The following is a 23,210-nucleotide window of genomic DNA, read 5'->3' on the forward strand; positions in this document are numbered from 1 at the left end:
GCACCAAGAGTTTGTAACACTCCAAAGAGAAAGGAAAAATTGAAATCGCATCATATGACCCCTTTAAATATAGACATATCACCACTAGGGGTCGCTAAACTGCGAAACTAGAGCTGAAAACAGCATAAACAGGCAACCAATGTAGTGAGCGTAAAATAGGAGTAATATGCTCCCTCTTTTTAACCCCACTCAAGAGTCGAGCAACAGCATTTTGAACAAGCTGCAAACGGAATAAAGCTGTCTGGCTAATCCCAAAATAAAGTGAGTTACAGTAGTCCAGCCTAGATGAAATAAAAACGTGAATTACTTTTTCAAAATCTTTAAAAGAAAGAAAAAGTTTAGCTTTAGAAAGCAAACGCTGCTGAAAAAAGCAAGCTTTGACAACTGAATTTATTTGACGGTCAAACTTTAGTTTGACAGGCAAATAAACCTGGGTGTCATCCGCATAACAGTAAAATGACAAACCATGTTTTCTAAAGAATCGAGCTAAGAGGGAGCATATAGAGAGAAAAAAGCAAAGGAGCCAAAATAGAACCCTGGGGAACCCCACAAGGCAAAAAAGCATTACTCGAGTAATGTTCACCCAGCTTGACTGAAAAACTCCTATTTACAAAATACGATTTAACCCAATCTAGAGCGACACCTCTTAAACCAACGCAATGTTCTAATCTAAACGATCAATGAGAACAATGATCAACTGTATCAAAAGCGGCCGTCAAATCTAAGAGCACAAGGACTGCAAAATCACCCGAATCACATGATATTAAAATATCATTAAGAACCTTCAAAAGTGCAGTCTCGGTAGAATGGCATTTACGAAAACCTGACTGAAATGTTTCAAACATTGAATTATCAGCTAAATAACTAATTTTTCACGTTATTAATAAGAGTCAATTTTGTATACTTCCCAACTCAGGTTTAGTGCTTTACTGTCATATGTGCATTGCCAAGAAATAAACATGTAATATTATTAGCAACTGCACTCATTAATGTAAAACATTAGTAAAACGTTTGTGCCACCATGTGTAGAACTTAGTGGCACTGGTGTCTCTGCTCTCAAATTTTATTCTGGAGCCCTACTTATGAATGTATTAAAGAAAATGGACTGAAACATTTTTTTCCTGTGTTTAGATGATCTCATTTTCATTCATCAGCTAAAATGTAGCCTAAAGAAGAAGTATCAATGTGTGTTTGAAGGAATTGCAAAGCAAGGTGACTCTACACTTCTAAAAAACATCTAGACAGATCTCTATATCACTCAGGGTTGTAGTGAACAGGTCAATACTGAACATGAGGTAAGGCAGATTGAAGTTGCTTCCAGGCGTCACGAATCACAAGAGATACCAGTTGAATGCACAAAGATGTTTGAAGCACCTGAACAAGACAAGCAGATCAGAATTGTACTGACAACAGGAGTTGCTGGCATCGGAAAATCAGTCTAAACGACTTGAACGACCAAACTCTGGTGAAAGAAATTCAGAACCATCTTAGCAAAGGAAGTCTCTCATCTGGTGACCTTTCTCCTGCTCAGTGGTCTGCTTTGGCTTTTGTGTTGTTGACATCAGAGGAGGAGCTGGATGAGTTTGAGCTTCAGAAATTCAAGAAATCAGATGAGTGTCTCATTCGACTATCAGCAGTCATCAGAACCTCCAAAAGAGCTCTGTAAGTCATTTAATACATTTTATCATGATTTGCTTTAATTTGAAACAGTTATTGAAACAGTTTGAAATTTGAAACAGTTGGGGTTATCTTCATTGCTCTATGGTGATTATTTAACATACTTTACATTTTTCTTATATATCTTTTCTTCTTTTTTTATGATTACAGGACAATTTAAGTGTAAAGCTAATTATGTATTGTTTTTTATTAATAGTGTCACTTTTACATTTATGTAGTATGTAGTTTTAGTCATAGTCTTTTGACTACAATGCCATATAGTTTATCAATTTTTAGTCATCTGAATTGTTTTAGTTTTAGTCTGGTTTTAGTCAACTAAAATATTATATGATTTTAGTCGACTAAATCTACAGTAGATTTAGTCAACTAAAATTTAATTGGTTTTGTTAAATTGTAATGCATTAATTAAGCATTTATCTAAAATTTACTAATTTGCAAACTCAATATATATTCCTGGAGAAGACATGTTAATATGAATGATAATATGACATTATGCAATATAGACACAGATCTAAGTGCTGTGGCACATAGCATGTCTTTATTTATCTTAAAATTAAATAAAAGTAATTCTCATAAAGAAACATGAACATGGTCTTCTTTTGAAGGAAAGACCAATGGTTATATATGCATTTTTTATAAAAAAAAAAAAAATACAACATTCTTCATTCTTACATATTTATTTATATAAATTATATTAATCCTTATTAAGGCTAGTAAAGTGTTTCAGTCAAGAGCAGTGAGTGATTTTCTCTCTGCCTTTTGTTGTTTAATTAACATTAATTTCACAGATAACAGCAATAATTTAGCTGCTGTCCCTTTAAAACTGAATGCAGAGATCCAATTCACTGATGCACAGTCCAATATTTCACCAACTATTTGGGTTCACTTAAGACATAACCAAGTGTGTTTACGTAGATACGCACCAAAACTGACAATTTGACATCTTTTTGTGTGTATTTGTCAGTTCAAGTGCAATAAGATGCAAAAGAGAAATTAATTCAGTACTCTTGCACTCTCTAAAAGGTGCTTTCTGTGTTTGCGCTCATATGTCTGATCTTACTCCCAGACATTGACATTTTTTAATGTTTAATGAGATGTTCCACAAGTGTATGCAAACTCATGTCTCGCCGGGTAGATCAGTGCATTACAGTTCTGACTGGATCTCTTCCTAAATCGTCCCTCCCTGACATTTTTATATTGTATTTATTCATTCCTGAAAATGTCAATATATTTTCATCATAGGTTTGTCATACAGAGCTGATGTTTATTCCGTTATTGCCTCATTTTCATCAATGAAAAAATGTTGTTTGACGAATAGGGTTAAGTTAGCAGAGGACAAAGCACAGCAGTTAACAGTCAACATTATACAACACATTGGTTCATAGTTATTTTCACTAACTTTTACTATGTACTCTTCAATTTCTGCTTTAAAGCAAATATGCTCTTACATAACTTAAAATGTTCTAATCATGAAACCCCCCAAATCTCCTCCTCAAGACACTCATCAAGCAACTCAGTGTTATTAAAGCTATTGATCTTAATTCAAACATGCTTCATTTTATCTTGCAAATGTCATCGTTTTTGAAGAGGAATTAGTTTCTTCATGTAAAATAATGGGAAAATATTTAATATTTGTATGTTGAAAAATGTATTGTATACGTTCCTCCTAATTATGTGATGTGATTTATTTCCCTTGCAGACTAAATTATTGTAACTTAACAGACAAAAGCTGTCCAGCTCTGGCTACACTTCTTGGATCAGATACCAGTCTGAAAGAGCTGAACATGAACAATAATAATCTGCAGGATTCAGGAGTGAAGAAAATCTGTAGTGGACTGAAGAGGGTAAAGTGTGAATTAGAGATACTGAGGTAAGTTGTGAGGCAACAGATGTTTTAGGTATTTTTACTCTTTAAAATGTATGACAATGTATTATTTGTATATAACTAAATACACAAGATGAATGTCCTGTATTACCATTTCAAGAAATATGGGCAGTGTGCAAATGCTGGATTTAAATATATACATATAAAGTTTTTTATTTTTTTTTGCCTGATTGAACTTTCATTATCAAGGTGTTAAAAAGTACAGTTTCTAAATTTAAATGATTAAAGAGCCATTAAAACCAGACCACATATTACAAACCAGACTTGATCAAAAGTATAATGCTCAGAATGGAATTAGAACAGGCTTGATCTTGTAAGGAGACATACTTTTAATAGTGCTACAGGTATGAAATGGGCAATGAGCAACATTTTGAGCTGATTGCTTGTAGAGCAGGACTGCAACAACTCTCTATCTGAAGAATTAAGATGGGGACATAAGAGGGGACTTGCACATCATTGTACACTTTTGTCACAAACTTCACTGAATGAGTGCATTGAAACTCATGCATGTGCATTGAAATAACAGAGCTTGATAAGAAGCACGGAAACTAACTGAAATCTTTTAAGTATTTGTTATTGGACATTGTTGGACTTCAATCTAAGGTTTAAAACTGTATTTGGAATGCTTGTAATTGTGATTTTTATGAGTTCAGTAACTGTAAAGGGATTATAGTTATTGGATGTAGACTTCTAAGTGTCAACTCTAGAATCTACATACAGTATACAGAGATGGCGCTGTTTTTCTTTGTTGCAATTTATCATTTAGTGATTTAATCATTAGTTGCAGTCCTAGATCAATTCTGACTCAGTGTTGAGTCAGAATTCAGATCAGTGTGTTAGAGCTGGTTAATCTTCTGCAAAAAGGAGAGTGAAATCTGTTAATCACCATTGCCCATTTGAACGGTCTATTACATTGCATGGAATCACGCTTGGGGAACTCTGTTTTCCTCTAAATACTAAAGACTGATTTGTTAACGTTTCTGCAGCTGCACAACCCTATAGCCAAAATCTGCCAAATTAGGTGGAGCCAACTCCTTATAAGTAGGCGTTGAATGCAATTTCATCAGAATCTTTCTCCTTCAGCCTGAGGATGATCTCCTCGCTGAAAGACAAAAAAAAAAAACCCTTCCTGCTTGCCGTAGAAGAGCCCCAGCAGAGGAATGCAGCGCTGTCAGCTCACATAGCTGAGAATGTCATCTCTCCACTGCGGCTATTGTTAGAATTTGCTGTAATTGGCTGAGCAGTGGTTTGGGTGGCTTGCCAATGTAATAGATTTCTCTATTACATAAAATAAGTAAGCTTGACCAGAGTTCTTATGGGGAGAAGAATTTATTGAAGGTAGCAGTGTAGCAGTTCGTTAGCAGCGATGCTAGCATATCTTCTTTCAAACAATCTTAACCCAAGGTACTGTCTGTGAGACCAGACCTTTATACCTGGTAACAAATGTGCTACAAACAATACAATAACACCCCATGGAGAGCCAATGACAGTGTAACCTCATGATGACCTGATAGGACCTCTGTCATGGAGAGTCCATGATACATTACTGTTCCTATTGAGGACATCTGAGGCACAGTCACAATGTAAATGCATCTGACTAAAGATACACATAATCTTTCACTATCCGACGAGACTATTAGAGCATATTTTGCCTGAAAGAGCATATTTTTGTGGCATTTGCTGCAAAATGTCATGCCACAGATGTGGCTCATGCAGGGTGCTCCTGCATTCCTTGTATGAGAACTCTGAGCGCGCTGCCTGCTTGGGCAAGCCTACACAGAGGCTGTGTTCACAGAGACAGCTGTTCTCATTACATTCTCATCACTTTCTTTGTAGACAGCAACCCCAACCCTTGTGCTCCCTTTTTTTTCTTCCTCTCAGGAAGAAAAACAGTGGAGTTATGGGGCAAATCAGGTGACAAGTAGCCAGTGAGCCCCCCAGCCCGATCTCACAGCAATTTGTACATATTGTACGAGGTGGCTAATTCGTACAAATTCGTAGGCTACGACCTCACTCGTACAAATTCATACGGTTTTTGCTAAATCGTACGTATACAGGTTGCACAATTCGTATTAATTTGTATGAATTACCTACTCCTTACCCCACCCCTGAACCTACCCGTCGCTGGGGTCTAGACAAATCGTACAAAATCGTACTAGTGAGGTCATATAAATTCGTACAAATTAGCCACCTCGTAAAATATGTACAAATTGGCCATGAGATAGCGTTAAGCCCCCCATAAGAGACCTGCCCCATTCTTTCCTGGAAGTTCACATAGATCTTTCTACATTGTGGCGCACCCATTCTCAGCCTGCATCCACTTTTCAGTCTCGGCTTCCCTCACTTCTATGACGGCACCGAACAGAAGGGGTATGAGAAGCCCCTCCCCTAGAAGAGGCCATGCATCTTTGCATTCCATGGACTGGCGAGGCTGTCCACAATTTCTGAGCCCTGCAGAGCGACATTGGCCATAGCCAATCCGCATCATGAATTACTTTAATGACTGGCTAGTAGGGTGACCACCTGGCTATAGATCTGTTGCAGGACAGTAGATGTGATTTTGCGGGACACGTGTGAGACAGATATATTTACTACTGTTATACTATGCAAATACTGATATACATCCGATTTATGTTTTTGCCGGTGGATGCCCACACTTCATAAGGTTGCGCTTCTGGCAACATCAAATTCAGGACAGAAGATAAGGTTTGAGCACACATATCTAATGTCTGACAGATAGAGAACGCGTCTGTTTTGTTTGACCACTTATTTACACTGCACACGTCTGTGTCGTGTTACGGCTGTGACACTGAGCTGATCGCGGCCACTCTAGTTAATGCTTGTGTTTATACCAGCCGCACCGTTTCAGAAGCATCCCAGAAGCAGCTCTCCACGCTGCTTCACTAAAAATAGGTACCTAGTCTATTTTTGAAGGATGCCGCATCCAAGCCACACAGTTCGAATACAAAATAAACACAATACATCTTTTATCCTTGTCACTCATAACTGGACTTTCAAGTGTATTAACTTTCTAAGGCTACCGCACAACAAAGCAGGACAAAGCAATAAACACAGCAATAAACACAATTAAACTGGACAAAACAACCATTTAGCAAACTTAACCATGGTAGAACCTCAAAAATCAAGAGAAAAAAAATCAAGAAACACATTTTGACAGGCAAATCACGTGGTCTCGCAAATCCAGTTGATTCGCTTCTCAAATGTTCTCGGTGTGAGTTGGCACTGTGTGGAGGACATAACAAAATGCGGAACATGGTGGTTTCCCTACTGGCTAGTATTAGCACGGTTGGAGCACAAGCTCTGTGCTCACAGGTCGCTGCTCCTCAGCCACTTAGGGCTTCTTGGGCTCAGAATCAACTTGCAATAATTAAACAAGAATCGGCAAACTGCCGTTGCTGCCAATTGATTAAAATAAACACAACGTTTCGACCCTAAGGTCTTCTTCAGAATCAACTCAGCCAAGAGCTGTCTGTCTCCTAGCAGATGAGTCACTTTTCTGGGGACAGTTGTCGACTTGGCCCAAATGTGGTTGCAATCTGGGGCTTTCTTTCCCCTTAAAGCTTTCCAGAGGATCTTGGGCCTGATGGCAGCCATATCCCCTGTGATACCAATGTGCCTGCTCCACATGCAACTCCAGCAGTATTGGCTAAAAGCCTGTGTCCCTTCCTACACCTGGCATTGACTAAACATTTCTGTTGATGTCTAACAAATTAAAGTTCTCTGTGCCTTTTTTGCCTCTATAATTATTTATCAGTTTTTTGCAACTAACTTTCAATATATTTGTAAAAAGAATGAAATCTAATTAACTTTTGGGATTATTCAGGTAATTTTTAGAATAACACTGATTTTTTTTTTCTTCTCTGTCCTAGACTTTCAAACTGCAGTATCACAGAAGAAGGTTATAAAGCTCTGGCTTCAGCTCTGAGATCAAACCCTTCACACCTGATAGAGCTGGATCTCACAGGAAATGATCCTGGACAATCAGGAGTGAAGCAGCTTACTAATGTGCTACAGAATAGATACTGTACATTAAAGATACTCAGGTGATAAATGTCTTCAAAAATATCAAATATGCCACAGATGTTTGAAACTTGTACAATTGGATCGACAGAAAGAGAAATCTACTGCCATTCAAAATGTTCATTAGTTCTACTACTAATGAAGTATAGTATAGAATATACTATATAGTAGTTAGAATATAGAAGAATATAGTAGTTCTAAACTACTCCTGAACTTCATTTTTAATTTAACATACAGTCTTACAGTACATAATCTGTGTTCAAATCATTAACTGTAAGATTCTCCAAATGATGGAGCTACAGTACTGCCCAAAAGTGTAATAATTGCTTTTAACTACCATATAAGTTTAATTAAGCCATCACAGTATGAGTAAGATGTTATTTTGGAAATAGGAAAACACTAAACCTGGTTAAGGTATTTAACTGACAAAAGTATTTTTACATACCGCATAAGGGCCTTTCGCACCGCGGGAACCTTTTCATAGTACCAGAACTAATTGTGGAACTACCCACTTTTTGGCGTTTTCGCACCGCCGGAACTGGGTGCGATTTTAGTACCGGACTGCCTTTTTCGAGAACCAAATTAGCTCCTACTCCGGAGCAGGGTCTAACCAGCACAACTGGTAGTACCCGTGATGTAAGTAGACATTGATTGGCCAAATGCGTACAAAAACGCCCTCACCTGCCACGATTTAAAACGCAGTGTAAACATACTGTAAACATTGTGTCAACTTATTTCGCAAGTATGGAAAACAGCGATAGATAGACGGACGCTGAAGTGCAGGCACTTGTAGCACTGCCAGTTGTCGTTGGAGAACACAACAAAAACACAGCTCCGATCACAGCGTCCTCCATCCTCCTGTGGTTAACGTTGTTTTTCTTTGTTTCCATTGTTGAACGCCGCACACAAATGACGTCGCTGTCGACCGGCTTACGTCACTTCTTCGTACACGCTGTCCGTGCGAATGCAACCCTTTAAATGGTACTGGGAAATAGTTCGCACAAAATCGTCCCAGTACTTTAGTACTGTACATTTAGTTCTGGAACTAAAGCTGTGCGAAAGGCCCTATACATACAGCACCATTGCGCTTCGGGCGTCCCGAGTTCGAGTCCCGGCTCTCACACCTTTCCCGATCCCATCCCCCTCTCTCTCACCCACTTCACTTCCTGTCAACCTATACTGTCCTATCTAAATAAAGGCATAAAACGTCATAAATAAATCATAAAAAAGTAAATCTATTTACTGTTTATGTAAAAGATGGTAAACATATTTAATGTTTGTATTTAACGAATGTATTATTTGCATTTTGTTTTATGATGTAATTTATTTTCCCTTGTAGGCTAAATGATTGTAATTTAAGAGACAAAAACTGCTCAGCTCTGGCTACACTTCTTGGATCAGAAACCAATCTGAAAGAGCTGAACATGAACAATAATAATCTGCAGGATTCAGGGGTGACTTATCTCTGTACTGGACTGAAGAATATGAAGTGCATATTGGAGATACTGAGGTAAGTTGTGTGACAACAGACATTGATCTCAACCAAAACTGAAAGTCTGAAATGTTTGAAATATTCCATAAAATCTACTGTAGGTATAAAAATATACTCTTTGAATATAATACAGTAAAGGACTAATATGGAATTGCCTTTTAAAAATATGGGAAGTATGTAAAATTATGCTTACTTGCTTTCTTTGCCTAACTATCGTTACCAGTAACTGAAAGAATATTAATTTTTTGCAAAAGGCATCACCTATTAATTTGAGTTTTTAACAGCCACCCCAAATTGTCTCAAATAAACTTTTAATAATTCTCACTAACAAGTCACATTTTGGTCAAAGCACTGAAAATCACAATTTGCATGTTTTAACAGCCATTTGCTAGCATAAAAATAGCTGAATAACTAGTGTAGTGTTACATTTGTTATTTTTGCTCTTGACTTTCAAACTGCTGAAGAAGGGTTTTAAATTTTGGCTTGAAAATAACTGAAAGATAATATTATGATCAGATTAATGTAGAATCATCTGCAGTTAGAGTCATATGCACTTAAGATTTAAATTGCAAGTGCAATGAGTTTGCTTTCTTCTTTTTTGAAAAGATCAATACTATTAGAAAGGCGATCAGCACATCCTCAAGTTGTGCAGAGGTCAAACAGATCTGACCAAAATTTCAGAAAGCATTTGGGTCATTAGTCAGTTAATCAGTTAAAAATACTAAGGGCTCACTCAAATGTGCCAAAACAGTATCCACATTTAAATCTAGACTCAAAACATAATCTATTTAGCTGTGCATTTACTGAATGAGCACTATGCTACATCCAAATGATTGCACTGTATTTTATGTATGGATGTTTATTATTTCCAGGCTCAGTAAGTGTGATCTAACAGAGAAAAGCTGTTCAGATCTTGCTTCAGTTCTCAATTCAGACTCCAGCAGTCTGAAGGATCTTGACCTGAGCAACAACAATCTGCATGATTCAGGAGTGAAGCTGCTCTCTGATGGACTGAAAGAGAACTGTAAACTAGAGAAACTCAGGTGAGTTGATATCTAACAAATGAATGGTCTCTGGGCCTTTGCTTGCCACCATATTTAGTCATCAGTTTTATTTTTAAAACAGTTTAAATTCATGTGTTCAAGGAACACAATGAATGAACTGTTTATTTTTTAACGATTCATCTTGTACAGGTCTTTTCTTGAAGAACAGATTATACATTTGAATGCTACATTTTCAATCCTTTTCTAGACCCTCTAACTGTAGTGTAACAGAAGAAGGCTATAAAGCTCTGGATTCTGCTAGATTAATGGTCTATTGGTCTTTGACTGTCTCCATATTCAGTCATCAGTTTTTCTTTGAAAATTCATTTGTACATTGAAGACAGTTCACAAGCGGCTTGCTTTTTATGGATTTTTGTTATTTAGGACACTGTGTAGAATAATTGATTAATCAACTGAATGTTTCATTTTTATTTCTTTTCTAGATTTTCAAACTGCAGTATCACTGAAGAAGGTTATAAAGCTCTGGCTTCAGCTCTGAGATCAAACCCTTCACACCTGATAGAGCTGGATCTTATAGGAAATGATCCTGGACAATCAGGAGTGAAGGAGCTCGTTGATTTACTACAGGATGGACACTGTTCATTAAAGACCATCAGGTGATAAAATCACCTTGAAATACACATATTTTAAAATAAGCAGCAAATGTGATATCAGCTGAATAAAAAACTAGGGAGATGTGGTCAGATGGACCAATGTACAATTTTAATTTCAAGAAGAGAAATGTACTGCAATTCAAAATTACTGACACACACATTTTTTTTTTGTCCAGCACAAGTTTTCATAGAAAACACATGTAATTACATTATAAATTGTAAATATGTTTTTTAATTGCTCGCTCTTAGGACAATGAAAATGAAATGAAAAAAAGTTATGCTCTCAACACACTGCATTTAGCATATTATCAACATAACTACTAAAACTTTGTTAATTGAAACCAGAGCCATTAGTCTTAATTGCAAAAAGGGAAATAATATAAGACTGACTAATCTACCAATCTTATCATCTTCCTGTAGGTTTCTGAAATGTCCTGGTGCACAGGAAGTGTGTGAGTATCTCACTGAAGTTCTGGGTAAAAGTCCATTATTACTGCAAGAACTGGATCTGAGTGGAGACATATTAGAAGCCCTGGATGGGGAGAAGCTCTCTGCTCTTTTGATGGACTCTCATAGCAAGGTGGAGAAAATTAAGTGAGTGAACATGATTTTATGCATTATAACTTTTTTTATTATTATTATGAAAGACTGTTAGTCATGTGTGAGCAAATATGAAGACCTGTTGATCTGATGTGTGTTGAATATGTGCTGAATAATACATAATGCTGTTTTTGTGTTTAGTGTGAATAATTGTGAGCTGACAGAGAAGAGCTGTTCAGTTCTAGCTATTGTTCTCTCCTCCAAAACCATGCTGGAAGAGATGAACCTGAACAACAGCCGTCTGCTGGACTCAGGAGTCAAAGAGATCTGTGAGGGACTGAAGAATCCTGTGTGTGAGCTGAAGATACTCAAGTGAGTACATTTCACCATTGAATTAAAATTTATTTGTATAGCTCTTTTTACTATCTAATCAAACATTCCATTCCATATCTATTTGTCCTGTTGTGGGAAGTAGAGCAAATGTGTGCAAGAATGAAACTTCTGTTTACTGTCAGAACTCCAGACAGTGCATCCAGTATAGAGAGAATCACTGATTATAATTTGGTCTATGTGCGTTAACACAATGTGCTACACTGTTTGCCTCTAGTGTAGACAGAGTTTAACCTGCTAGTTCACACCAATGCGACTAGAATAGAAGCTATATCATTTACATAACCACTGCACTGGCTTTGTATCCAGCTAAACACTTACACTCAATAAAAGGACTTGACACCAAGTTGGGTAACACTTTATTTCGATAGTCCACTTTAGACATTATATTAACAGTAAGTAACTTTGCAACTACATGTCAACTAGCAGTTAGTAGAGTATTAGTAGACTGTCTGCTTAATATCTTCTAACTCTTTCTTTGTCAACTTATTCTACTAACCCTAAACCTACCCTAACAGTCTACTCTGAGAGTTAGTAGACATGTAGTTGCAAATTAATGAGAATCAGTTGACATGTAGTTACAAAGTTACTTATAGTTAGTAGAATGTCTAAAGCGGACTATCGAAATAAAGTGTAACCCCAAGTTGTAGTTCAGATGATTTCTAAATAAAACAAAATGAACATGAAAAATGTTGAGTCCAGTTGTATCTAACATGAGATAATTATGCAGTGTCTCGTTAAGTGCTGTCAATAGAATGGAAAGACACGGCAAAATAAACATGCACTACCATGTGCTGTGCATGCTGTTCTTCAGAACCTGGAAACTGAATAATATAAATTTAAGCAGTAGAATATAAAATGACCAGTAGGGAGAGCAGAAATGCTAAAACAGGCAGAGCCAGAATACTCCCCGCAAGATGCTATTTACACTAACAGTTACTGGACTACATAGCCTGATCTGAAGAAAGGAGGTATACTGTATTAATTAGGATGTGGGTCTGTGATAGATTTTTGTTGTCCCATGCTGAATACTTTTTGCCTCCACTTTCCTCAATAGACCATCTGTACTGGGAATAGCCTTCACAATTATCCTCATTGGTCACTCATCTCACCTTCTATGATGTTTGTGAAACTACTTTACTTCACAACCAGATAATTAACTTTAAGATTACTTTTTATCATGTAAACTACCTATATACAGCATGTTATTTACGTATGTGTGTGGGACAGAGGGGAGGGGGACATGGTCGCATCGCAGCAGAGTATGCTGGCCATATCATACGTCAAAGCACATAAAAAAAATACTATAGTAATTTATAGTAAATACTTTAGTGTTTTTGAACCATACTATAGTAAAGTACTTGAATTCATTTGTTGTGGTAATTCTATAGTTGCTGTGGTAATATAACAATAATAATATAAACAAATGACTTTACCCAATTCTGTACAAAGTTTTCTACAACTATAGGGTATATTATCCTACAATACACTGCAGTTTACTGTAGTAAAAACTAAAGTATACTACAGTATTTATTACAGTTATCAGTTCACTATAGTTAATACTACAGTATGCTGTAGCATTCTTTAACAAAGTGTTGTAAATACTGTAATATATACAGTATAATACACTTATTATAGTATAGTTCAAAAACAGTATAGTATTTACTATAAACTACTATAGTATTTTTTCATGTGGGATGGCACACAGTGTTGGAAGGAGAACGCTGGGAAATACGACAGAAATGACGATACTCGTCTGTATCGCAGTACACAAGTCGCGGTTCAGCTGCAGCAATGGACGCGCGCCACTGCACTGCTTGCGCATCCAGTGTGAAACAGGCGTTAGGGGTGAAAAAGGAACAAAGATGTCCTTTTTCAACATAATAATAATAATAATAATAAATGTTTTTTGAGCAGCAAATCAGCATATTAGAATGATTTCTGAAGGATCATGTGACACTGAAGTCTGGAGTAATGATGCTGAAAATTCAGCTTTGAAATCACAGGAAATCACATAAATTACATTTGAAATATATTCAAATAGAAAGCAGTCATGTTAAATAATAAATATATTTCACAATAGGCCTATTGCTGTTTTTGCTGTATTTTGGATAAAATAAATGCAGGCTTGGTAAGCAGAGGAGAATTCTTTAAAAAACATTAAAAATCTTACTGATCAAAACCTTTTGAATGGTGATGTCAGGGTTCTGTCACTTCAGTCTAGTTTATTCATGGTTTTGTGCCAGAGCCCTGACACTCCAATCTTGTCGTGTTTTTATGTGAGCGCACGGCTTCGAATGTGCTCGATCCGTGCGCTCTCTTGTCCGTGTGCCTTGTTTCATGTTGGAGTGTGGTGTTCGGATCCCGGCACTCATGTCTTGTTCAGATTCAGTTTCGGTTTGGTGTCGGGGTTCGGACACTCGCACTCCATGTTCTGTTTTGTTGTGGGAGTGTGCGGTCTCGTCTGTCCACGTGTCTTGTGTTGTTGCACGCAGCTCGTGTTTTCGGCTGCGTGCTTTCATGTTATTTCTTGTGTTGTGTAGCACGCAGCTTGTGTTTTTCATTGGCTGCATGCTTTCATGTTGTCATGTTTTGTGTGAACACGCTGCTTATGAGTATTCTCATTAACTGCATGTTCGTGTCTTGTTTTGTTCAACCACATGGCTTGTGATTGTTTTGCTGGCCATATGCTTGTGCTTGTGTTTTATTTTGTGTGAGCACATGACTTTTGCCTTGTTTGGTTTTTTTGTGCCATGTGCTCTCATATCAATTGTCTAACCCCACCCAGCTTGTTACCTGATTATTGGTTTATTTGCCCCACCTGTGTTTCCCTTGTTACCCTCCTCATTTGCTCCTTATTTATTCTCCTTGTGTTTGCAGTCCTGTGCGAGTTCGTCGTCGAATGTTGTGTGTGCCTTGTGTCCTGTCCTGCCTTGCCAGTCGGTTTCCCCACAGGGTAGTTTCTGTTTGTTTTGTTTTATTTCATTATTAATAAAAGCCCTATTTCCTCCTGCTATTGAGTCCTCGCCTCATCTCCAACCCTGACAGGTAGTGTATTAAAACAAATTTTCTAAAGTGCCTAAATGTCAAAATTAGAACAATATATTTGTTGAAAAATTGTAATACTGAACACACTATTGAATTATTAGGCTGTGACTCATATTATTTTGTGTTGCTGTCTGCTCTAGCTCCCTCCCTCCCTGTACAATAAATCCATGTGAATATCTGTCTCTGCTAAAAATTTTTATGTAACTTTACAATCAATATTGATGTCCTTTTAGCACAGTATTCTGAATGATGATGATAATAATGGGGTGCTACTGATAGCCTAACAGATAGCCTACTAGCAGTCGATTTTTACAAAGCTCATCGTTCTGAAAAGCGAGGTGTGCTCTGATTGGCCAGCTATCCAGCCTGACAGCAATGACATGTACTTGTATATCGAGGGGTGAGAACCAGAAGGGCGTAAGTGACATTTTGGGTGAAATGGCGAATGGACATCCAGTTGGTGCCAAAGGGGTGTAACTGCACTTACGCCCCTTTGGCACTGAGCAATGCACTGTGGGTAAAGCCTGTGGATAGCACTTGAATCAAAATGGCTGATGCCACATGTAAGCTTGGTAGGTCAACCATGAGAAGAAAACTGTTTTTTTACTGCTGAAGATGTGTTATTAATCTTATTTTGTGACAAAGAGCTGGATGATGAGGGAGAAAATAAAACATCCAAAATTCATTGTCAGTGAGGTGTAGCTAGCTGTCACGATCTGCTGCTGCTACTGTGTCGGAGACGAGGAGCGAAGGAGCGAGGAGAAATCGGAGAATATAGGAAACAGGATTTAAAAACACACACGTAGTACAGGAACCAAAGGACGTTTGACACAGGACACAGGAAACACTGGGCTTATATACTTGGAATAAATGAGGAAATCAATGAGAGACACCTGAAATGGGACTAACAAATGGGAAATGGGAACTGGGAACACATGGGCATGGAGCACGTGGGGGAGGAAAACAGACACAGGCACTCTGGAGGCCTCTAGGGACAGGCTTACACAGGACGGACGGCCTCCAGGGCGGGACTCATGGCGGAGCAGGCAGACAAGGGAGCCATGGCGGAGCAGGCAGGTCGGAGGGCCATGGTGGAGCAGGCAGACACGGGAACCATGGCAGAGCAGGCAGCTCGGGGGGGCCATGGTGGAGCAGGCAGACAAGGGAGCCATGGCGGAGCAGACAGTTCAGGGGGCCATGGCGGAGCAGGGAACTCAGGTGGCCATGGTGGAGCGACCTCCATTGCCCTGGACTCGGCACTCGGTCCGGCCTCTACGGCCGGATCCCTAGCCCCCCCCAAAAAAAAATCCTTGGGGAAAATATCGCCCCTGAGGCCCTCCGTGGGCCTGAAAAATAAACAAAATTATTAGTGGAAGTCAAAAACAACATATTTAAAGACTATCTGGAATAATAAATGATAGAAAAACATTTCTTTCAGCGATTCAGCAAAGAAACACTCGTCCATAACTGACATAACATAGGAAATAAATATGGGTCATTTTAGACCCATGTTGTGCATTAGAAGGGTAGTGACACAAAAACGATTTTTATTCAAAAAGTAAGAAAGGAAAAATAAGAATATGTGATGATCAAAAACAAGTTAATTGAGGATTTTTTTTATTCTGAATGATGAAATTAATGTCTAAAAAAGATATAGAAAAAACAAACTCAGTCGGGTCACTTTAGACCCATGTTGTGCTTCAAAGGGTTAACAAAGCACTGGGTGGATTTTTATCATAATAGGCTGATTGTGTACGCACACTGCCAAGACATTTAAATCCAATGTCCCCTTTAAGGATTAATATTTTACAAGTCTTTTCTTGAATAAATTTTCATTCCTGTTCTAGACTCTCTAACTGTAGCGTAACAGAGAAAGGCTATAAAGATCTGGCTTCAGCTCTGAGATCAAACCCTTCACACCTGATAGAACTGGATCTCACAGGAAATTATCCTGGACAATCAGGAGTGAAGGAGCTCAATGATTTACTACAGGATCCAAACTGTCAACTGAAGACATTGAGGTGAGACATGATGACATAATACAAAATAAATTATATGAAGGTGAATAATTTATAGAATATGATTTCAGTAATACAACAAGCTGCACAATGTGTTGTAGCATCACAGCTAACAAAATGATTTCTAAACAAAAATCATGTAAAATGGTTTTCATCAGCACCAACTGCTGTTTTTTTCATTACACAAGGTTTATTTGAGGACTGAGTTGAATCCTGCATCATCTTCTCTTCTGTAGGGTTTTGGGTCCTGCTGCAGCCTGTCAGTATGTGACTGGAATTGTGGGTAAAAACCCGTTGCTCCTGAGCGAGCTGAATCTGCATAAACGTAAACTAGGAGACACACGAGTGAATCAGATCGCTGCTCTACTGCAGGATAAACACTGTAAACTTGACACATTGACGTGAGTATTTCACGAAATTTTCATATTTATACTTTGCATTGAAGTATCTTTAATATATACCATTTATTTTATATTGTACATTAAATAAGCGGTTACATGAACATTTTACATTTATTAATTTAGTGGACACTTTTATCCAGAGCAACTTACAAATGACAATAATACAAGCAGAAGCAACTAAGACTGTTGTTGCTCATTAACAGTTTTCTTTCTCTACAGGCTGAATAATAACAGGATCTCAGCAGAAGGTTTTGCTACTCTGACTTCAGCATTGAATTCAAATCCTTCAAACCTGATAGAGTTGGATCTGAGTGGGAATAAACTAGGAAATGTAGGAATCTGGCAGCTGTTGAAAAATCCTCAGTGCAGATTGGAGAAACTGAAGTGCCTGTCTTTATTTATCTACATTTCTACATAATGTACATTTGTAAATGTCATTTTGATGAGATTGACTGTCATGACAGACTTTTTGTTTGACTACTTACCCTACGTGTCCTTAAATAATGTATGAAAAATAAAAATTCAAATTAAGCAGAAGTTATCATTAAGGCATTTGTTGCATATATATGATCCTTTTTATATTAAGTGTACTACTATGTACTTACATTTAAATTAATAATTTGATATTGTGTACATATGCACTTATTGTGTACAAATACCTGCAATTACATCTGTAATTAATTTCTGTAGTTACAGCTATAATTACACTGTTGAACCCCTTAAACCTAACCATACCACCAAACCTGCCCCTAACCTTACCTGTATCCCACCTCATTAGCAGCAAAAGTGTTTTCCAATTCAGCATGGACACAATAGGTACACTGAACCAAACATTTTATTAAGTACATAGTATTTAGAGACACCTACTATAAAGTGGGACCATTGCTTATCTGTGGGGTAAGATTTTTTTGTCGATATATATATATATATATATATATATTAGTGCTGTCAAGCGATTAAATGTATATGCATTTATAGATTTATATTCTTATATTTTATATTATATATAAATATATGTAATATATAAACAACATTTTTCTTAAATACATGCATGTGTTTGTATTTATATATACAAAATAAACACAGTTTACACACAAGAAATAATCCTGGACAATCAGGAGTGAAGGAGCTCATTGATTTACTACAGGATGAACACTGTTCATTAAAGACCATCAGGTGATGAATGTTTTCAAATATTTCAAAATAAGCCATTAATGTGTTTTTAACTGTGAAACAAGGTAGAGGGCTGAAATGTGCAAGTGTGGAATTGAATTACACAAAGAGTAATTTACTGAATTGTAATTGAAAGAAATTCTACTCAGTCACACAAGTGTATTTCATGGGTCTGACATGAGTTTTGTGATATAATGTAAAAACATGAATGATTGCATCATTTGCATGTATTATTGGCTGATCATTGGGAAAATTCAACTATTATTATTATTATTACAGAAAATTTAATTTTCACTAATATTTGATCTATAATTAGCTTTAAGTGAAAACAACGAAACACATCTCTGTATTTTCTATATTACTTGCATTCACTTACACATGAAAATTGCATATCGTTATATACAGAAGATGATCCTGATTAAATGACTCCTGACACAATACAACACATTACATATATTTTTAAATGGTCTTCACAGTGTGAAATGAGACACTTAAACTGTGAAGCTTCTGAGAGTTTCTACACATAGAGTGAAATGAATGCGCTAGTTCAATTACTAGTTGAAACTTTTCTTGCATCATTACACATCTACCCTATTATGTTGATATTTAATACATTATGAAATGGCAGTGTTGCAGATGTATGAGACAGAGAATGTGAATATGTGCACACAAGCAGCACAAACACAAACCATTGCAGTACACAGTGAAATTGTTTAAGGATATTTAGGGCCCAAGCCACTAAATTATATTTTTTTCTTTCAACTATCCGGGGCATTTTGGGGCCCTTAACGTGCTCAAAATCTTTTGAAAATTGGCACACATGTTGGAATCTACTGCCATTATATGGCAAGCTGTTCTGACTTTTATTCCTTCACAGGATATGAATTCTTGATATCAACAATTCAATTTTGACTAGATAAAATGCTAATTCTTGATATCAGGAATTTGATTTCTGCTAGGAACAATGGCTATTTTTGATATCAGCAATTACATTTTCACTATGAAAACTGTTGATTCTTGATATCAACAATTAAATTTTCAATAGTTAAAATGCTAATTCTTGATATCAGGAAATACATTTCAATTAGTTAAAACTATAATCAAAGAAAAAAATCTTGACCAGGGCCGCATCAGGTACTCACGAGCGAGACTATGGGTGCTCCAGAGAGGGAACAAAATGTCAAAAACAAAAAGCAGATCCCATTGCAAGAAACAAAAATAATCCACGTCCAGGCACTCACATAGCAGGCAAAATATAAAAAGCCTTTATTGTGCAACAGGGCTGCATGTTAAAAAACACCAACGTGTATCAACCCAAACAGGCCTTCATCAGGGTGTTGAAGGCCTGTTTGGGCTGATACGCGTTGGTGTTTTTGGTGCACAATCAGCATAACAGCATAATCCCTGTTAATTCAGCGATTTCCCTGGGTGCTTCATCTAAAAGAACAGTTTCTGATCACGGACGGCTCGCGTCTTTTTAAAGACGCTGTTCCGTCCGTGTCCTCTTGGTTGCGGTCGTTTCCTATCCTCCGTCGACGGCCACGATCGTTGTCTTTGGTGTCTGGGCATCCAGCACGCTGAAGCTGCGTTCGTGGATGGTTCATGCGTTCACTGTAAGCGTGTGACCATGGCAGCGGTGCGATCGTGCCTCTCTCTCTTCACGGATATGGGAGGGGCTCCCTCTGTCACTACCCATGCTGGCTTCTCTGCCACGAGCAGAGAACCGTCAGCTAGTGCTCTGGACGATCTGAGGGTTACAGTGAGAGCCTCTCCACCGGGCCAGTCCCCGCGGACCTCTCACTCCTCCCGCAGCAGCTGTTCTGTGCAGCTCCCCAGTGATTCTGCTGTGCCGTCTTACGGCTTGCCCAGCGTGTCATTCGGCGTGCCGATGAAGGATCAGATGTCGATAGCAGCATCGGGGGATGGGCGATCATCCTCTGAGGATGAAGATTCGGCGGGGCTGCCCCCCTCGGGTGTTGTCGCCACCGCTGAATCTGACCCGGAAGTGATGGCCGTGCTTTCCTGGGCAGCCGCGAGTATTGGGCTGGAGGTGCACGGGCCTCCCAGTCCAGACCCCTCGCGGCTGGATGATTGGTTACGGCACGAAGCGAGGCTCTCGACCGTGCTCTGCCACGGTTCCTTTCTTCCCGGAAGTGCATGAGGAGGGATGAAGTCGTGGACGGCCCCTTTTTCCGGCCTGAAGCCACTCGTGTTCCTTCTCCATCCTCACTACCCTCGATAGCAGAGCGGCTTGGGAGTACGTTGACATTTCCCAGGTGGAGAGTGCGGTTGCTGTGCACCTGGCCGCAAAATGCCCTCGTCTCCCGTCCAAAGCCTGTAAGCTGACGGCGGATCTCACCACCAAAGCTTACAGTGCTGCGGGCCAAGCCGCCTCTGCCCTGCATGCCATGGCAATCCTGCAGGTCCACCAAGCCAGGGCACTTAAATGCAGGAGGGTAGTACCGACCCGAGGTTGATGCAGGAGCTGCGTTCGCCTCCGGGCGACGAAGGTCACAGCGCAGTCCCTCGGGAAGGCGATGTCCACTCTCGTGGTCCAAGAGCGACATCTATGGTTCAGCCTTGCTGAGATGAGTGACGTCAACAAAGTGCGCTTTCTTGATGCTCCCATCTCCCAGGCTGGGCTATTCGGCAACACTGTTGAGGACTCCACCAGCAGTTCTCGGCAGTATAAAGGCAGACTGAGGCTATCCAGCACATCCTGCCCTGGCGTGATCCTCCACCTGCCACTGTTCCGCCGCGGGCCACGCCTCAGCCTGCCCGTCAACGAGGGCACCCTCCTGCAGTTGCTCCACCCCGTACCGAGACCATGTCGAGGCCGGCGCGTCGAGCCTCGCGCAGGAGTGCGGCGCTCCCCCATGTCCCAGCCGGGCCCTACGTCCTACAAAAAGACGACGAGGCGGCCCTGACACGGTCAGCCCGGAGATGCAAGGAACTGCTTTTCTTCCGGAGATGGCGAGAACAGTGCCACTCCTTCCCCCCGGAGGAGGGCCGGGTGGAGAATCTTTTGCTTAGTTCTGTTCCGCTGTTGGCCCAAGGGCCAGCAGTAACCACATTTGCAAAGAAAGAGCAGTTTCCTTTTCCTCCGGGCTATCAGGCGCATGGGTTGACAGTCAGTGACGCACTGCCTCCTCACTCTCTCCCACGACACCCCCTATTGCCAGTGGCCAAGAGATTGCGGTTCGGGGACGCGATGCCTTCACACGCATTTCCGGCCGGTCCCTCTGGGGAAACGGGGATTCCTGCCGTGATGAGCCAGAACACAATGCTTTCTGGGCCATCCAGCGCGACTTCCCACCGCTTCACCACCGCGGGTATGTCGATTGTCCCTTTGATGCCACTCACACGGAGTTTGGGAGCATGGCTTGCACTGCCTAAACCGTCCCGCTGGCTCATTCAGACAGTCTGACTTGGCTAAGTGATTCAGTTCGCCAGGCGACCCTCCCCTCAGGTTCAGTGGCGTCCTCAAGAACTTTGGTGACAGTCTGAGACACCCCTGTCCTCTGCGAGGAGATTGCTGTCCTATTGGCGAAGGATGCAATCTAGCCTGTCCCTCCAGCCGAGATGGTGTCGGGGTTTTACAGCTCTTACTTCATCGTGCCCAAGGAAGCGGTGGCCTTCGGCCAATGCTGGATCTGTGAGTCTTGAATCGGGCCCTTCACAAGCTACTGTTCAAGATGTTGACACAGAAGCGCATCATCAGATGCTCCCAGCCTCAGGATTGGTTGGCAGCGGTCGACCTGAAGGACGCTTACTTTCATGCCTCGATTCTTCCTCGACACAGTCCGTTTCGGTTTGCGTTCGAGGGTTCAATTGCAGCACATCACAATGCAGTGGACGGCCGGTCCCTGGGAAAGCACAATCTCATCATCAGGTTCCTAAGGGGGGTCCAGAAGTTTAAATCCTCCTAGGCCATCCCTGATACCCTCCTGGGATCTCTCTACCGTCCTGGCTGGCCTTCAGAGGGATCCCTTTGAGCCGCTTGACTCAGTTGATTTAAGTTCCTGTCTGCTAAGACAGCGCTCCTGACCGCGCTCACTTCCATCAAGAGGGTCGGGGACCTCCAAGTATTTTCGGTGAGCAAAGAGTGCCTTGTTATCGGGCCGGCCTACTCTCACGTTGTCCTGAGACCCCGGCCTGGGTCAGTCATATCAGTATCTCCACATGATCCCTTCCTACGGGTAGAATGTGGCCTCCGTAGCACCCTTCTCCGGAAGACTTGCTTCCCCATCGTTACTGCCATGCTGTAACAACAAACAGAAAAGGCGTGAAGCACCGTTCACAAAGGTCGAAATCTCTTCTCTTAAGAAATGATTTTCTGTGGTAGGAACAGCGGCATGGCTATCTCCAGCAGCAATGTACTCACCCTTTGGCCCCTTCGGGCGCCAAGGTCAGTGAATTTGCGCTGGGGCGTTGGGAAGGTTACGACATTTGCGACGCACCTGTCTGACATGCTGCGGCTTGTCAACATTTGCTATGCCATAGGGTTGTGACGGGGTTCAGGTTACGTACGTAACCATTGTTCCCTGATGGAGGGAATGGAGACGTTATGTCTCCATGCCACAACATCGAAACATCACTGATTGCCAGGGACAAGTTCTCGGCTCCTCAGCGTAAAACCTGATGAGTGGATGCACCTGATACGTGACGCATGATACGTGTGTCAGCAGCCTGCCTGTTTGTGGATTTATCTCTGTGGATTAATTAAAGACTATTTAACTTCATCATCTTCTTCATGCGTGTTTACTCGACACTGTTACATGACACTGATATCAAGAATTAGCATTTTAACTAGTAAAAATGTAATTGTTGATATCAAGAATTCATATCCTGTGAAGGAATAAAAGTCAAAACAGCTTGCCATAGCCAT

At 40.0% G+C, this 23,210-nt stretch overlaps 1 protein-coding gene and 1 pseudogene across 1 annotated transcript in view; both read left to right on the forward strand.

The window, feature by feature from the left end:
• The window catches only part of LOC107694390 (uncharacterized), a 22,234-nt pseudogene extending 4,446 nt beyond the window's left edge, over nucleotides 1–17,788 (forward strand).
• LOC107694577 (ribonuclease inhibitor-like) overlaps nucleotides 17,607–23,210 on the forward strand; it is a gene marked incomplete at its 3' end in the record, with an annotated part of 10,820 nt that continues 5,216 nt past the window's right edge. Inside the window, exons 1-2 of the mRNA XM_016494278.1 lie at nucleotides 17,607–17,620; nucleotides 18,236–18,325. Coding sequence (XP_016349764.1) covers nucleotides 17,607–17,620; nucleotides 18,236–18,325 — 104 coding nt within the window. The remainder of the gene's footprint in view (nucleotides 17,621–18,235; nucleotides 18,326–23,210) is intronic.

The sequence above is a fragment of the Sinocyclocheilus anshuiensis genome, unplaced genomic scaffold (assembly GCF_001515605.1).
Source record: "Sinocyclocheilus anshuiensis isolate Anshui unplaced genomic scaffold, SAMN03320099.WGS_v1.1 scaffold954, whole genome shotgun sequence".
In the NCBI taxonomy this organism is placed as follows: Eukaryota; Metazoa; Chordata; class Actinopteri; order Cypriniformes; family Cyprinidae; genus Sinocyclocheilus; species Sinocyclocheilus anshuiensis.